Below are 18,761 nucleotides of genomic sequence, written 5' to 3' on the forward strand. Positions count from 1 at the left end.
TCAATGGTTGTACTAATTTGTATTATTAAGTCACATCTAGACAATGTTTTATTGCTTGTTTTCCTTTTAATTATGACAGTCACTTTAATTTGTGCTCTATTCTTGTAATTCGTTGGTACTTGTGGTAATTGGTTACTTCTTTTATATTCTAACTCAATCTACAGGTATAACCATTTGAATTGAAGATGGACAATTTAAATTATGTGGCTTTGATGGATATTTGTATATGCGTATGTATATATGTATGTGAATGGATGTGTGTATCTATTAAAACATGTGGATTGATGTATGTGGCTATATATATGATGGATATATATGAATGCATGGTTTGATATAAATGGGAGCTAGGTGCTGACGCTAAAACTGGAGCCTTAACGTGTTACACACGAAACCCTGAAAGTCTCTGTGTCGCTCCAGTATAAGACCTAAATTCTTGGAACTTAGCTGACAATAGACATGCTAATCAATTTGACCCTACAACTGACAAGATGTAGAATAGAGAAAACACAATTAAACCTAAAGCAACCGATTGCTAAATTTTGCTGTTAACACTAGGATTCTAGGAATATATGCTTTGTTCATTTGTACATAGGACATGGCTAGCAATATCCTGAAGCTAGCCAATGTCTAGACTATTTTTTCTCGTTAACCATTCGTAACAGGCTGTAACTTGAAGCCTGTCATGGATGAGTCATCTTTGACGACCCGCAACTTATGCCCATCATCGATGGGGCATCCATGAAGGGCCATAGTTATGGCCTGCCACAGATGTTTTGTCCATGATGGGCTGTAAACATCATCGATGATAGACGTTTGTATTAGTCCATCAAAGATGGTTGCCATCGGTGGCAGTCGTGGGCCCGTCACCGATAAGGGGATCCATTCTAGTGTGTATAGGATTAACTGCGGGTGTTGTAAACACCACGTACTATATACAAATAATACACTATTATTTAAAAAGATAATAATAGGACCTTTTAAGCTAACTATGCCTAAGGTTACATAAGAGTTGACACATATTATCACCAATGCCACACAAGTACACATGACATAATAACCAAGTTTATCATCTTCCTCCAGAGATGTTAGATATTGTGCCAATGCTAGTTCCTGAAGGAGGATATGATAATGTCAGTGGGTTAAACCCTTCATCCTGCATTATGGAGAGCATGCTGAAGCTCATTTCCATGTGTGTCAGCTCTGGGAGGAGCATATCGCCATCAAGGTATTGCATGACTTGCTGCATATTGGGCCTTATGCTGGTAAATGGATGTGAGCATAATAGACCTAGCTTTAGCACCGAGCATGCCTCATCAATGTTATATTTTCCTTGCAGCCTTGTGTCTATTATATTTGTTAGCAATCCTTTTTGCCAATGCTCGACAACCCAGTCAACTAATACACGAGGATTGTCTTGTGCACTGTTGTTAACTGGCCTTTGCCCACAGGTGACCTCAAGAAGGAATGTACCAAAGGCAAACACATCTGTGAGAGGGGATGCCTTACCTGTGCACACTAATTCTGGGGCAAGGTACCCCATGGTTCCGACCACGTGTGTTGTTTGTAGGTCAGAGCCATGATCATATAGTCTTGCAAGGCCAAAGTCACCTAGCCTTCCATTCATTTGACTATCGAGCAAAACATTGCTTGCCTTGATGTCTCGGTGGATGACAGCTTTCTCCCATTTGTCATGGAGATATAACAATCCAGATGCAATACCCTTGATGATCCGAAAGCGTTGATCCCAACTCAATGTAGGTTTGAGGTCACTGTAGTATAAATACTTATCAAGGCTGCCATTTGTCATATAGTCATAAACTAAAAGTAATTCACCTTTTCTCCTGCAATAGCCCAATAATTGGACGATATTGCGATGACGAATGTGGCCAATACTAACAACCTCAGCAACAAACTCCTTCATCCCTTGTCTAGACTCATGGGTCACCCTCTTCACAGCAACTTCTAATTTAGATGATGGAAGCACTCCTTTGTAGACCTTGCCAAATCCTCCCGCACCAAGTAGTTGTTTATTGCTGAACCCCTGTGTCGCCTGGAGTAGATCTTTATATGAAAACTGATGCGGCCCAAACTCATCCTCCCAATCCTCTTTTAGCTCCGCATACCTCAATCGCCTCCGAACAATTATAATGAATACACCACATAAAAGAATCACAAATATTGCACTGGCTATCGGTAGAGTGATTGCAAGGAGCTTTAGCTGAGGGTTTGAGCCTTGACGACGAGGTAGCTTTGGTAGTTTGTTGACAATAATCGTAGGAGCTGGTTTATTCATGCCAAAGCTCCAGCCAAGGATGTAGTGTCGTGAGTCAGCTGAACCAGTTGATGCTGAGAATCCAATATAAGATGGTTCTTTCAAGACTGTTGAGAGATCATAGGAAATTGAGATGAGTGGCCTTGTAGGTTTCTCCATTTTAATAGGAGCCAAAGCCACACTGATTTTCTTGTCTTCCCCATTGTAGTCCACCCATGCTTGCATTGGGTCCCCACTAATAAGACTGATGTCTCGGAAGCTACTAGTTCTATCATCATAGTAGCCTGCAGAATGGGATTTTACAGAGTGGATGTTGTTGATGTCAATTCCTACATGGTTGTTGTTGATGTCTTCGAACTCAATGTTCATGACAGTGTCAAACTCGATAGCTAAGATATGGTTGCTTGAGTTGCCTCTGTTTTGAGAGTTTAGAAATCCCAAGTACTGGCTAGCCAATGCATTGGAGAAGTTTGTGCTTGGGGAAACAACAAAGGCCAATCCATGTAGGCTCATGCCGGGGTAGCTAGAGTGGATCGCAAACACAAATGAAACCGAGAAAGATTGTACTGTCTCACTGTGTGACCTGTGGAAGTGCAATGGAGATGGGTAGAATGCATGGCCTTTGCGGTTAACTGTGCCATTGGTTAGCTCAAGTAGTCCATTTGACATGACTATGGTAGTGTCATCAGTGATGAGGTTTGCACTAGTGAAACCATGATATAAGAGTTGATCATCACTGGAGGTGGTGAAGGATGTACAGTTGGCACCAAAGGAAACGAGAAAGAAAAGGAAGCAAAACTTTCTGTGAGATGTTTGTCTAACCTGAACAAAAACATTGAAGAAGATGAATGGATGAAGCGCTTGATAAACCATGTTGCTTTGTGGTTTCAGATAACACACTGTTAGTAAATTTGTATTGATTTTATAGTGAGGGCAAATCCTGTTACCTTGTTTCTTTTAGTTGGTACTTTATATTGAGAAAGTGATTTCTATGTGTATGTGTTTTCTTAAAAGAATTCTTGATGCAATAAAATGTGTGCTAATTAATCTTATCCATGCAATTGTACTAAGCTTTCCAGCCTTTATCAATATTAAATGACTACTCTTTCATTGAGAATGTGAAGTCCTAAGTTCCAAAAATTCAAATATAACAAGCATTCAATTTCTAATAATGACAACTGTGTATGACTGGTTTATTGTCTACAGAGCCCCTCCAATTTTTCCTATGTAAATATTACCTAGCATGCATGCAAGAAACATGAAAGTGAGACAAGAAGGTGAAATCTTATAGAACTTTAAGAAAACAAAATTAAGATTGTTGTACTGTGTATTTGGAGAATACTTAATTTGTACCAAATCATGTGCCAGGTTTCTTATGTGTGCCAGACGTTGGTTGCCGGTTGCCAATGCAATAAATACTTGCCTCAAGTTTGTCTTGATGAAGACTGGTATGTGCTAATTTCATAGGATATTATCTGTTGTAATCTGACCAACATCTTTTAACTTTTCCCAAAATGTTGTGCTTTGTAGAGATTGCCTGTAGTCACCGTAATCAAGTTACGCTCAATCGGGTTCATGATGAAATTGATGTTTGTTCCTATGACAATCAAGTAATTCATAATAAAGTGTTTATAGACGTGTTTGTTACTCAGACTCAAGACATTAGAAACCTGATTTAGATTTATATGATGATATAAAAGCATTATTGAAAACATCAAAACGTTCTGTAGGAATCAAGCATGCATTGGGAACAAGTTTCAGAAAATCTATTGGTTATTACTCCCTCCGTTTCATAATGTAAGATGTTTGACTTTTTTTGCTTGTAATATTTGACCATTTGTCTTATTCAAAAAATTATGAAAATATCATTTATTTTGCTTGTGACTTACTTTATTATCAAAAGAACTTTAAGCACGACTTGTTATTTTTTATATTTAAACTAAATTTTTGAATAAGACGAATGATCAACGTTACAACAAAAAAGTCAAACATCTTACATTATGAAACGGAGGTTGGTAACCACTCTTTCCAAAACTAACATGTTTTCTGAATGCCTCAGACACCGGCACATGAAACAGGTTTGATACTATTTATTTAGAATCATATGGCTTCTATGAATGGAGTTCACATTTCAATTAATTTTGCAATTTCTTTGAGATTTCTGAACTACATCAAGATAATCCTGTTTATTAAGCTGTTCAGAGACAATAAAATGGTTGGAGCTGGTATTCTTAGCCTGCATGGGAATGGTATATATCTCATGTGAAAGATCCCATTAATTAGGTAAAAAGTGGTCAGTCTGTTTAAAAATATAAAAACCAGACTTTGTATCCTTGATATGGCTCAAATTAATTGGCAGGAAAATGGACTGATCTTGACTTTATATCTTGTTTATTCTGCCATATATATATGAACTAGGTGAGTGCACAGATGGATCGAACCCTTCTGTGTAAGGCAATCGGATACAAACAATGAAGCTTATTTGTGGAATACATGGGGCTAGGGTACCAAAAAGTAGGGTGGGGTTGAGTAGGCCCAGCCTTGCTAAGTGTCTTGTAACCTAAGTATGAGCATCCCCAACAGCTCATCTAAATTTGGTCATCCATATTCATTTGGATGATCATCTAAAACACTTTCATCCTTTATATCCCTTTGTACTCTAGCAGATCATCTATATATGTCATCCTCTATATCTATTTGGAGGATTGGAGAGAACATCTAAATATAGAGTTTCTCTCTCCTAATATGGATGACATCCAAAAATAGATGATGAGATAGATATTCTGCTGGAGCTCAACTTTTACTCTTCATCCTCTATTTCTAGGATGGAGGATGTGATGGATGAACTGTTGGGGATGCTCTAAGGCCATCGTTTGGCAAGCTAGGTAACTAACCTATATTCTCTCATTTTTCGTGTGCACGTTTTTCAAACTATTAAATGGTATTTTTTATTAAAACGTTATATATAAAAGTTGCTTTAAAAATTTAGATTAATCCATTTTTCTATTTTTATAATTAATAATTAACTAAGCATATATTAATCTGATATCATGTTTTCCACGCCGGTTATCAAAACCCCAACTGAACGCAGCCTAAGAAGGATAACGAACGTAACCTTCCTCCTACTAATCTAGGTGGTGATTACTCAACCATTATGAAAACTGGGATTTGCTCGCCTGTCGGCCGCCTGTAAAAGGGAGTCGGCCGACCCTAAAAGGGGATGGATAGGTGCTCTCATACGCCATAATACACTCATATTCATACAATCTAATCTACGCACTAGAGTAGGAAATTGCCTTACCACTAAGGGCATGAACTAGTATAAATTCTCGTGTGTCACCATCTTTTCAATGATCTAGAGCACCCATAAGTATTATTGTCAATCCATAGAATTGACATTATTCTCCATTAAAGAATTTGCAAACAATAACTACACAATATGTTCTTTGGCAAATGGAGAAAATTTAGATGAAACCATCTGAAAGATCTTCCTCTGGAAATTTTACAGGCTTAGCATTCAGGATTCAAAACTAGCATGCAATACCTGCTAGCTATTGGCTAGTTTGTCTACCACATTTATTTCACTAAATTGGAGTGATGTTTGTTTCAGAAAAGGTAATGGCCATATGTACTAAGTAAGAATATATATATATATAAGGAAACCTTGGTATATAACTATAGGAATATGTACTAAGTAGGCATACTGTAGATCTAATATTACAGCCCCAGTTTATTTACATTATAGGAAATAATATGCTACTGTGCATGTAAAACTAAGAGTCGAAAATACAAAGATTAACTACACATTGTAGGGAGACCATGTGTGAGATCTAACTTCTATAGGTCTGATAGTGTACTGTTTGAAATTGGAAATGGGTTTGTCATGGTGATCTTAGGATCAAAACATTGGTTCTGCATCAAGGAGAGCATGTTGAAGCTCATGTTTGTTGGTGTTAGCTCTGGTAGTTCCATCTCCCCATTGAGAAACTGCATAACATGCCTCATAGTGGGTCTTCTATTGATAAAAGGGTGTGTACACAACAATCCTAACTTCAGAACAAGACATGCATTATCAATATTGTAGATACCTTGGAGCTTGATATCCACTGCATCATTTAGAAGTCCTTGGTTCCAACAATGAAGTACCCAGTCTACCAACATCAATTGACCATCCTGTGAAGTTTGGTCAATGGGTTTTCGGCCACATGTGACTTCAAGAACAAACATGCCAAAGGCAAATACATCGGTAAGGGGTGTTGCTTTGCTAGTGCGTGCCAGCTCGGGAGCTAGGTATCCTATTGTACCAACAACATGTGTAGTTTGAGGGTCGGTACCATGGTCATATAACCTTGCCAGGCCAAAGTCACCTAGTCGTCCATTCATATTGTCATCAAGAAGTACATTGCTTGGCTTGATGTCCCGGTGGAGTATTACTTTCTCACATTCCTCATGGAGGTAAAGCAATCCAGATGCAATATCTTTGATTACTTGAAACCTTTGGGCCCATGTCAAAGTAGAATTGTTCTCTTGACCATACAAGTGCTTGTCAAGACTTCCATTGGACATATAATCATACACTAAAATAAGTTCACTTTCTCGTCGGCAATAGCCATGTAACTGCACAAGATTGCGGTGTTGGAGACGACCTATGCTGACAATCTCCGCAACAAATTCCTTCATACCTTGATTGGAGTCATGAGAGATTCTCTTCACAGCAATCTCCAGTTTAGATGTTGGGAGCAGTCCCTTGTATACCCTTCCAAACCCTCCTATTCCTAGTAGATTATTATTCTTAAATCCTTCCGTAGCATAGAACAGGTCCTTGTATGAGAATCTATGAGGCCCAAATTCAACCTCCCAATCTTCTCGTACCTCGGCATACCTTAATCTCCTCCGGAAGAGTAGAATGGCGAGTGCTGCCACTACAAGAACAAATATTGCTGAGGCTATTGGCAGAGTGATTGCTAAAACTTTGGGCTGTGGCTTCTGGCCTTCATATGGTAGCTTTGGCAGCTTACTGATGTCGATGGCTGGCGCAGGTTTGTTGATGCCAAAACTCCAGCCAAGCACATAGTGTCGTGCAACGAATGAGCCCGTGGATGACGAGAAGCCAACATATGCCATGCCTGTGAACTCTGTTGAGAGGTTGCAGTAGGCAGAGAGTAGTGGTTTAACAGGCTTGGCCATTTTTATGGGAGCTAGGGTCACATTGATCTGTTTGCTATTCCCATTGTATTCCAGCCATACTTGCATCACCTTGTAACTTGTGAGTGTAATGTTGTTGAAGTTACCATTGTCACCAACGTAGTAGCCTGCACTGCTGGAGTTCACAGATGTAAGATGGTTGATGTCGATTCCAACATGATTGTTGTTGATATCCTTGAATTCATCATTTTGGTTCGTGTCGAGCTCGATAGCGAAGAAACGGTTGGCCGAATCGCCATTGCTTTCGTCGTTTCCAAGGCCAAGGTATTGGCTTGCCATTGCGGTTGAGAAGTTCTTGCTTGCGGAAACAACGAAAGCCATGCCATGGCCGCAAATGTTAGGTCGGAGGCAGTAGATGGCAAATATGTAGGAAACAGCAAAGGACCTCACTGTTCCATTGGGTTTCTTCCTGAAACTGAATGGAGTTGGATGAAAGGCATGGCCTTTGAGCCGTAGGCTTCCATTGGTCAACATAAGTAGGCCATTTGGTGTGACTGTGGCCGCACCGTCGAGGGTGAGGTTAGCGCCATTGAAGCCGGAGTATACGAATTCATCGTCAGCAGTGACAAGGGCTGAAAGGTTAGAGATGAGGAGGAAGAAGAAGATCAAGTGCAAAAGCAAGGATAAACGATTCATGGCAGGTATGAGCTTCAGTGACACAATCAAAGTGCCAGAAAAGCTTCACTAGTACTGAACGAACGTCTGAACCTTGCTCTCCATTTGATACTTTGTATTTTGCATTTGCCTATCCAGTAGGTCTGGGAGTCCTCCCTTGTCTGCCATTTTCTACAGGTGTTATGGGTCAAGTAATTAGGTATACTGAAAACGAAGTTTGTTTGAACAGGTCCTCCAAAAGAACAATTACCTACAGGCTGCAGAAGTGCAGAGAATCCAAAATTAATACAGTATTAATAATTTCAGGGAAAATTGAAGCTGTCTCCTTCAATATTTCTTCTCACAAACTTTTTTGGGACTATCTATATTTATGGCGCCGCATCTTGTATAAAAAATTAATTTTTTATACCGTATATCACAGGCACTTACACTGTAATTACACTGCAAATTCCAATACCTATACTGTAAGTTTATCATGCTCACTATATAAGAGAATTAGGAAAAAAACAATTGACTGCCTACTTGAAAGAGGAGATAGGAGAGAGAGAGAGACATATTCACGTACAGAGTATAAGAGAGAGAGAGAGAGCGCAAATACATAGGGAAGAAATGACTGAAATCAAACAAAAAATGTGGTCCCATATTTTTAGCAAACTTGAATAACTTCTATGGGATATACTCTGATCTAGTAGGAAATTCTAATACGTGCTCACTCCACCTTTTTTTATTTGACACCGACCATTCATCTTATCAAAAATACATAATTATTAACTATTTTGATATGATTTGGTTTGCACTTTAAGCATGATATAATTTTGCATATTTGCATAATTCTTTTGAAAAAAACCAATAACAAACATAGATGCAAAAGTCAATGGTGTCAATAAAAAATGGAAGGATTAATTATTAGAATTATGTCAGGCAAGTGCATGGAACTACACTACAAGTAAGCACATTTGTTTTCTTTTTCATTCAAGGGTGTATTGCCCTCGTAGCTAATTTCTTTGTGAAAGAAAGATGGAATGTGATGCCAAGAGAACACTTTCCACAACTTAAAAAGTAGGTGCCTCCTTTTCCTGTTTGTATCCTTTTCAGACATGTTTAGCACTTGAAGGCTTGCAGCAGGGGAGGTCCTTGACACTGATCTTGATTTGAGACTTTCAGTAGAGAAAGGCTGAAATCCTAAACAAAGGGTTGAACTCAAAATAGGAGAATTTTCCTATTCATTTAGCAGCTTACTGCCCATGCATTGTAACAAAAATTTTAAAAAAGAATATCATTATCAATCATTTTACGTCATCACTTTTTACACGTCACATCCATTATTTACACATACCTTTCAGCTAATTGGCCCCCACACTCTACCCATTTTTCATTCACAAAAGATGGAGCTGTTGGTTGGGGTGGTGGCACACTACATTAAGTAGATACGCCCCTTCAGTCGTGTGTCTGTGTCAGATACGTATTTGACACGTCGGGATACGTGTCCAGTAGGTATATGCTATTTTTCACATTCTCCAATAAACAAAAGAAATCATGATACGGCTAGATACATCCCAATATGTCTAAGGGCAATTTTATCATTCTCGAGGAAGTATCTCTGTGTACTAAAATTTGCAATTAAAATTTTAATATCTTGAGTTACATATACCAAATTATACACTAGAAAATATAGTACCTCCAAATATTTTCTTAAGAATAGTAAAATTGTAAAATTTTAATACCTTAAGATACAGAATAATTAGATGTACCAAATTTTACGGTATTTTCTTTTAAGGATTGTAAAAATTGCTACATATCCAAACCTTATATTCCTCCACCTCTATAAAAAACGCGTGATGTTTTTGCACCACATGTGTCCATCCACCCAGCCAGTTTTTGCACCACAGGGGCAGCGTTAATGGATCTATGCAGAGCATATATGTGCAAATATTTCTTATGATTGGTGGAGCTTGCCTATGATTCATGGAACCTGCTGTGTAGGCTAGTTATCACAAGTGTTATGTGCTACCAAATTAAATTGTGCCAACATCTCTGACAGGGATATGATATCTTTAATAATCTTGTAGCATGACACATGATGATGCTCATCTAGTCTTGACTGACTTGATGAAAGGTTAATTACCCAAGGAAGAGGGTTCCAAGGATCGAATTTAATTGAGCTTGCTGCCCATTGCGTCCCAAAGACAATGACTTGAATCTTTAGGTTTTTTCATTTAATTACATATAACCTTCAATTTCCGGTCTTTTAAGAAGAAAACCTTGCATGTCTAGGTATGCCTCTTTAGCGAAGCACCTAGTAAATTTTGGGTGTTTAAATCTGAGAGGTTTCTTTTGCCAGCCTGTTCCAAATGGGTTTATTTATGTGTGCAGTAATATGCTCGGGATATCTACATTCTCCTTACCCGGACATAGTTTTAGACGTAATATTCAGGAAGTGAAGAGATGAATTCACCTAAAAATTGTCAGTTCTTTGATATGCCAAAGTGATATTTGAACCAGCAGGCATCAGGGATGCAGTTTGTACTGCATACATACCTAACTAGCTCTGCACATTGATGGTTCAGAATTCACAGTCCTGAAAATATCTTTTTGCTAATGAAAATGGTTTACACACCTGGCCTTTTCTGTTAAGAACACAGCCAAATGGGCCGTCCGACCAGACCTATGCGCTGGCCACGGGTTGCACCGATCGTCACCCAATAAGTCTTAAGCCTTGCCGAGCCATCCGAAATACATGACAAACCATCGTTGGGCCATGTGTTAAATAAATCCATTTTACATTTCTTCTTTTCTTGAACACGCAAAAGATTTTCACGTCAATATATTACAAGAAAAGAGGTTGTATTACACGACACACAAGGCTAGACCAGACTTATGCTGGGACCCCTAGGTACAAGCTTGGAACAACTTTGACGTGTCACTCTTCTCTCCTTGGGTCGTGCCTTGTCTATACTGCTATAAACATTACTAGTGGTGGTGTGGCAATGAATCTGCCGCCACCAACATCAACTATTTGTTTTTTATTTATACTCTATTTTTAAAAGAAATAATAATGATGGATTCTGTATATTAACCATTCTCATTGACTTTACTTACTATGAGAAAAAAAGAACTGTGAGATTAATAAACCCATATATCAATAACCAATATATATAACAGTTAAAACATGACACATACCAAAAGTAATGTTAATAACATGTTATGATATTTTTTTAAATTAAATCCCGTTACAACGCACGAGCAATATGTGCTAGTATGATTAAATTAAGTCTATTTTACATGTGTCAACTATCTTTCTTCCAAACCATGTCGGGCCGGACTAGCCTATCATGTCAAGGGATTGGTGTATGCACGGCCTAACTGTCGGGCCACACTGAGATGGGCCCAACACTAGTCGTACTCTACCGGGCCAAATGACCGTGCCGTGAACCGGGCCAAATGCTACAATAACACCAGTGGAGTGAGAAGTGTGTTCCCCTGATGGTGATGCCTCACTCACTCAATCATTCACGTCTCTCGCCTATGTGCAACTCGACAACCAAGTAAAAATTATCGGCACAATTCTGGAACAAAAATAAAATTAAAAAGAGAGAGAGACAAAAAAAAAAAAAGAATAAGCAGAGTCAGCACGGTATCCTTCCATGCCGGCGGCCGGCCGGACTGCTCGAGCTTCGCCATGGCGCCCGGCGTCGCCCCCGAGATCCAACAGCTCATCCACCCCTACGACGTAGGCCGGACCACCTCCTTCGTCGTCCTCTCCTGCGTCACCGCCTGCATGGGCGGCATCATCTTCGGCTACGACATCGGCGTCTCCGGTACGCACCGCACCTACCCATCCACTCCTCACTGCCACTGCCACTGCCGCTCATCGTCGATTGCTGCAGCCGGCGTGTCGTCGATGGACGCCTTCCTGCGCCGGTTCTTTCCGGACGTGTACCGGCGGATGCACGGCGGCGGTGAAGGGGAGGGCGTGAGCAACTACTGCCGGTTCGACAGCCAGCTGCTCACCGCCTTCACGTCGTCGCTCTACGTCGCGGGCCTCGTCACCACGTTCTTCGCCTCGTCGGTCACCGCCAGGCGCGGGCGCCGCCCGTCGATGCTCGTGGCCGGCGCGGCCATCGTCTCCGGCGCCACGGTGGGCGCCGCGGCGGTGGACCTCCCCATGGTGATTCTTGCCCGCGTCCTGCTCGGCGTCGGCGTCGGGTTCGGCAACCAGGCCGTGCCGCTCTACCTCTCGGAGATGGCCCCGCCGTCGCGCCGTGGCGCGTTCAGCAACGGCTTCCAGCTCTGCGTCAGCGTCGGGGCGTTCGTGGCGCAGCTGGTCAACTTCGGCACCGAGAAGATCGCCGGCGGCTGGGGGTGGCGCGTGTCGCTCGCCGTCGCGGCCGTCCCCGCCGCGTTCCTCGCCGTCGGCGCGCTCTTCCTCCCTGAGACGCCCAACAGCCTCATCCAGCAGGGCGAAGACCATGACAAAGTGAGAGCGCTCCTGAGCAAGATCCGAGGCAACGACGGCGCCGGAGTCGAGGACGAGCTGGACGACATCGTCGCTGCGGACAGGTCCAAGGTCACGGCGAGGCGCGGGCTGGCGATGATGCTCACCCAGCGGCGCTACCGCCCGCAGCTGGTGATGGCCGTGATGATCCCCTTCTTCCAGCAGATGACCGGGATCAACGCCATCGCGTTCTACGCGCCGGTGCTGCTCCGCACCGTCGGGATGGGCGAGAGCGCGGCGCTCCTCGCGGTGGTCGTCAAGCAGGTGGCCGGCGTCGCCGCGACGCTCGCCTCGATGTTCGCCGTGGACCGGTTCGGGCGCCGCACCCTGTTCCTCGCCGGCGGCGCCCAGATGGTGGTGTCGCAGGTCCTGATCGGGGCCATCATGGCGGCGCAGCTCGGCGACGACGGCGAGCTGAGCAGGGCGAGCGCGCTGCTGCTCATCGTGCTCGTCGCCGTCTACGTGACCGGGTTCGCGTGGTCGTGGGGTCCCCTGGGCTGGCTGGTGCCGAGCGAGATCTTCCCGCTGGAGGTGAGGTCGGCGGGGCAGAGCATCGCGGTGGCGGTGAACTTCCTGCTGACGACGGCGGTGGCGCAGTCGTTCCTGGCGATGCTGTGCCACATGAAAGCCGGCATCTTCTTCTTCTTCGCGGCGTGGCTGGTGGCCATGACCACCTTCGTGTACCTCCTGCTGCCGGAGACCAAGGGACTGCCCATCGAGCAGGTCGGGAAGCTGTGGGCGCATCACTGGTTCTGGAAGAGGTTCGTCACCGACTCCGGCGACGACGACGAATGTAGAGCCATCGGCGTCGACAAGCTCTGAAACAATCAATTTTGCAATTCGCTGATCGAAACAATTTACCATTGCAAGACCAAGATCTACTCCACTTGTTTACATGCTATGCCTAACATCACTGAATGACTATCTGATCCTCTTACTGATGTAACTGATCAGGCGATGATTGTTTCAGAACAACACTGGCTATATTTCCCTCAAGAACATGTACATACTGGTAGCACTTCTTTTACATTGATGGATGTAAGTACCAGTGTACTAACTCCGTCCCAAAATACATATCGTTCTAGGTTGTTTAGTAAAAGTTAAGGTCCGAGAAAAATTCACAACGGTGTTTAGGGTAGAATAGAGAGAAACTTTGAATGGAAGGTGATTAATGGGACCAGGTGCATTACAATATGACATTTTTTTTGCGAATAAGTTTTGAATTCTCAAGTGAAAAGATAGATGCTACCGCCCTTCGGACAGGCCTGACATGGTGCCATCGCTTGCCACTGATTGGCAATATGTAACCGGTGAGTCCACCCATCGATTCTGCATCATGTCCATCGGGTTCAACTCCGGAAACGGTAAGTCGTTGTTAAGATACTGCATTACATGCCACATGCTTGGCCTTGCAGTAGGTGATGAGTGAGAACAAAGCAGTCCTAGTTTTAGAGCAAGGCATGCTTCATCTGCATCATAGTCATTCTGGAGCTTTGGATCCATTGCCTCAAGAAGTGATCCCTTGTGCCAATGATCAATTACCCAGTTTGCCAATGTGAGCTTGTCACTATTCATCTCATGCTCAATGGGTCTTCGTCCACAGGTAACCTCAAGAATAAATATGCCGAAGGAGAAGACATCGGTGCTGGGTGAAGCCTTGCCTGTGTTTACCAGCTCAGGGGCAAGATACCCTATTGTGCCAACAAGGTGTGTGGTTTGCATATCAGTCCCATGATCATATAATCTTGCAAGGCCAAAATCGCCTAAGCGTGCATTCATCTCTTCGTCAAGAAGCACATTGCTGGCTTTGATGTCTCTGTGGATAACAACTTGCTCCCATTCTCCATGAAGATACAATAAACCAGATGCAACACCCTTAATGATTCGAAACCGTTGATTCCAATCTAAACTCGGACGGTTACTATTGCAATGCAAATATTTATCAAGGCTACCATTAGGCATATAGTCATAGACCAAAATAAGTTCACCTTTACGTCGGCAATAACCAAGTAACTGCACAATGTTCCGATGCCGAAGGCGGCCCATGCTAACAACCTCAGCAATAAACTCTCTTATGCCTTGCCTTGACTCATGGGACACCCTCTTCACGGCAATTTGCAACTTAGATTCGGAAAGAAAACCCTTGTACACCCTTCCAAACCCTCCTATGCCCAGGAGGTGCCTATTCTTAAACCCTTCGGTCGCAAAATATAGGTCCTTAAATGAAAACCTACGGGGTCCAAACTCAATTTCCCAATCTTCCCGCAGCTCTGCATACTTTTGTTGTCTTCTCATAAAAAGGAAGATTGCTAAGCTCACTGAAAAGACAAATACAGCAGTTGCTATTGGCACAATTATCAGCAACACCTTGGACTGCTGAGAAGCTTTTCGAGATACACGAGGCAGTTGTGGCAGCTGATCTGTCAAGAAAGATGGAATGGTTCCATTCATGCTGAAGCTCCATCCCAGGATGTAGTGCCTTGTTTCAAACGGGCCTGTTGCAGCTGAAAAGCCAATGTATGCAACATCTGTTAGCACTGCTGATAGGTTTTGTGACGTCGATAGCAATGGCTTGGTGGGTTTGGCCATCTTAAATGGAGCCATGGCCACATCAATCCGCGTCGCCGATGCATCGTAGTCGATCCAAATCTGCATCGCCTCGCCACTCATCAGGCTCATGTTCCGGAAGCCTCCGGTGATGTCGTCGTAGTATCCTGCGGAAGAGGAATTCACGGAGCGAAGGCCATTGATGTCGACGCCGACGTGGTTGCTGTCGATGTCCATGAACTCCTTGTTCTGTATGGTGTCCATCTCTACAGCAAAAACATGGTTGCTCATGTTGCCATTGTTCTCCTCGTTGAACAAGCCCAGGTGCTGCGCTGAATTCGCGCCGGAGAGATTGGAGCTCGGGGCAACCAAGAAGGCCATGCCGTCGGTGGCGACCTCGCGGTAGGCAGAGACGATACCGAAAATGAAGCAGACGGTGAAGGACTGGAGTGCTGCACCGGGCGACCCGCGGAGGCGGAAAGGAGTTGGGTAGAAGGCATGGCCTTTCGTCAAGGCCGTGCCGTTCGTCAGCTCGAGCAATCCCCCGGGCAGCACCGTCGCTGCACCATCGACGATGAGATCTCTGTTGCTGAATCCATTGTATACGAATTGGCCATCGCCTGTCGCCGCAGTGATGTACGATGGAAGAACAATCGCTACCTGCAGGATGACGATGACGATGGTGGAAACAAGTTCTGGGACAAAGCACCGGCGATTCAGGCCTGACATGGCTCTAAAATTTTCTTTGGATGGAATCGGAGAGAGCAGGGAAGGATCAACAGCACGCAGGAAATATGGCTGGTCTAAAAGTGTTTGCTGTTCAGTCAATGTTTGTATTGACAGGGCGTCTCGGCGTGCCCTACAAATTACTAGTGGAAATATGGCCAAATGAGAACACACAGAACGTCTATGGTAGGCTCTCCAAACTTCCAGTGTTCCCACCAATTATAAAAAAAGAAGATCGTCTTAAAATCCATACAGTTTAATACAAGTTAAATAACCTTAATTAGCAATGTAGACTTTGACAATATAGTTGACTGTAGAATGGACTCTAAAACAAACACTGTTCATGTATGAGATGTGCCTATATGTTTAGGCGTTATTAGTTGTTGTACAAGCTAGCTCTCTTGACGATATAGAAAAAAATTATAAGCTAATAGTTAGCTTTTCGATTGGCATTGCTCTAATACTTATGGTTTTGAATAAGCACACAGTCTCCAAAGATAACTTTAACCACTATTTTTGTTAGAATGAATATAAAAAATGTGAATAAAAATTATAATTTATTGAAGAAATAGTTGATGAATTTTTATAGTTTAAAAGTGTTATAGAATTGGAGGGAGTATCTAATATACTCGGCTATGCATTTAAATTTTCTCCATTTCATAATCTAAGACTTTTTACTCTTGTCTAGATTTATATGAAAAGGTAATCAGTCTAGACATATATTTAAATTCTACATATATTCATCGATGAATCAATCTAAGCAACGGTGGAAACTGTTACGATATAAAACGGAGACTAGTTATAATATTATATTTCAATGATCTTATGATTATGGTTCAACTATTGAAATTTCTGTCGGTGTCAAAAATCAAAAAAAAAAAGGACAGCGTGTGGAAAATGACATACCATCAGTGGCGAAGCGTGAAAAACGACGAGTGCTCATGAAAAAAAAAATGCAGCGTGTAACGTACGTACGCTGCTGCCGGTGGCTAAAAAGACCAAAACAAAAGTGTGGGAGAAATGACGAATTAAGCATAGAACGTGAAGACTCATCAGACTACCGGCGCCTGTAGTACGACGTTATCATCATCTGAATTTTGTGCGATCCAGCAAGGAGGCCCATCGAACTTTCATAGAAATTTGGGGAAATTATGCATGATCGTGGAACAAATAAATCTTTTTACATGTGAGGCTACTTAATTATGAGATCGACCAACCGAATTTGATATCAGGGTAAGATTCACGCGTTGATTCGAGGAATCGACCATAGAGCTTGTTGCTAGCTCCAATTATTCCTATGCCATCAAAAGGCCAATAAGTACAACAGATATTTCCCTAGAGCATGCATTTGCATCGTCTTTCCTTAGCAATAAAATTTTGTTCTTTATTTGTTTATCTTACGTCAACACATAGTCCTATTTATCTTGAGTACAGACGGTCAAATAGGCCGCCTGGCCCAACATGTGTTGGCCTGGGCACGACCGGACCCGGCCGAGACATACATGACATGGCTTATATGGCTAATTAAGGCTGCCGTTCTAATTAAGTGCAAAACACGCGCGCGCATGTGACGGTCTTTCTATTGTCTCAACCAGTTAACGAAGAGTCTCACTAACCTCTCTATTTAAGTTGAGCTTCTCCACTTTAAATCTCTAAGGTGGTATTATTGTCTCTAGCATTCATTGTGGGCCAGTAAATTTTAATCAACTTTAATTGGGCCTAGCCCATTTTGATTAACACCATTCTTGTTGTCGTAGTAACCGGCGGTGTAGGAATCCGTGGACCTAAGGTCGTTGATATCGATGCCAACATGGTTGTCGTCGATGTCGAGCATGTCGTTGTTGAGAACGGTGTCGAGCTCAATGGCAAAGATATGGTTAATTGCTGGCATTGCCATTGTTCTTCTTGTTGAGGAGGCGGAGGAACTGGTTGGAGAAGGCGCCCGAGAGGTTGTTGGTCGGGGAGGCCCTGCGCGCTAACGCCGGGGGCGATGGAGCGGATCGCCAACACGAAGGAGGAGGAGAAGGACCGCAGTACCGTGCCATCGGTGCCATGCTGCTGCTCCTGGAAACGCAGCGGCGTTGGATGGAACGCATGGCCTTTGGACTGGGCTGTGCCATTGGTGAGCTGGAGGAGGCCGTTCGGCCGGGCATGACCACAGCCGTACCGTTTACGGTGATGGTGCTGCCGCAGAAGCCAGTGTAGATGAACTGCTCCACTTCTTCTTCTTCTTCTTCTTCTCCGGCAGCGAAGAATCTCTCTGGAAAAACACAAACAGGTTAGCCTCCACACTGCTGTTGGTTTTTTTGCCTGCAGTTGCATTCTATATTTAAAAGCTTGACAGAATACACACACACAAATTGTTCTGAACATGAGCCCTTCCTGAGACGTTATTCGGTCATCGAAGATGTGCATGGTCAATTCGTGCAAGTACATTAGTTCAGTCCTTTCAAAATCATCACGACCCCGATCATATATTTGTATGTCCCTCGCAAAATCAAATGACTAAACGTGCGGGAAGGGCTATTGGACTAAAATTAAGTTCTCTTTGCGTCATTATGTTTCTAGTTTCAGTTGAGCTTATAAATTACGACAAATCAGAGTAGAATGGGTTGTCCTAACTGACTGGTCATACAGTAAATCAGTTGTTAGAAAAATTTACCAGATCGAAGACACAGCGGAGATACGGAATTTAAGGTGAAAACCCCTACGTGGAAAAACCACGAGCGTCAATCGACAATAACTACTATAAGATAACGATTAAAACACAGATGAATGCACCATGCGGTCACACCCATCCTGTGCAGCATACAAGAGTAAATATAATAGTCATAATAGGAAAATACTACGAGTCTTATTAGAAAACCCTATTAGTCCTAAAAGAAAAAAAATAGGAGTCAT

General features: G+C 42.8%; 2 protein-coding genes and 1 pseudogene across 2 annotated transcripts; 1 reads left to right on the forward strand and 2 right to left on the reverse strand.

The window, feature by feature from the left end:
- Positions 1-880: 880 nt before the first annotated feature.
- Positions 881-10,624, reverse strand: LOC121054897. Its single transcript, XM_040525830.1, is given in 4 exon segments — positions 881-3,071; positions 6,156-8,125; positions 9,636-9,699; positions 10,548-10,624. Coding segments are annotated over 4 exon segments (4,116 nt in total). The 3' UTR covers positions 881-1,066.
- A 965-nt stretch (positions 10,625-11,589) lies between these two features.
- LOC121054920 (hexose carrier protein HEX6-like) lies at positions 11,590-13,428 on the forward strand. The gene is made up of 2 exons (XM_040525896.1): positions 11,590-11,910; positions 11,980-13,428. The coding sequence occupies exons 1-2, from the start codon at positions 11,772-11,774 to the stop codon at positions 13,407-13,409; spliced, it is 1,569 nt and encodes a 522-aa protein (XP_040381830.1). The 5' UTR covers positions 11,590-11,771; the 3' UTR covers positions 13,410-13,428.
- Positions 13,429-13,778: 350 nt separating this feature from the next.
- Positions 13,779-18,493, reverse strand: LOC121054898 (annotated as a pseudogene).
- Positions 18,494-18,761: the final 268 nt, after the last annotated feature.

Source organism: Oryza brachyantha, chromosome 7 (assembly GCF_000231095.2).
Source record: "Oryza brachyantha chromosome 7, ObraRS2, whole genome shotgun sequence".
Taxonomy (NCBI): domain Eukaryota; kingdom Viridiplantae; phylum Streptophyta; class Magnoliopsida; order Poales; family Poaceae; genus Oryza; species Oryza brachyantha.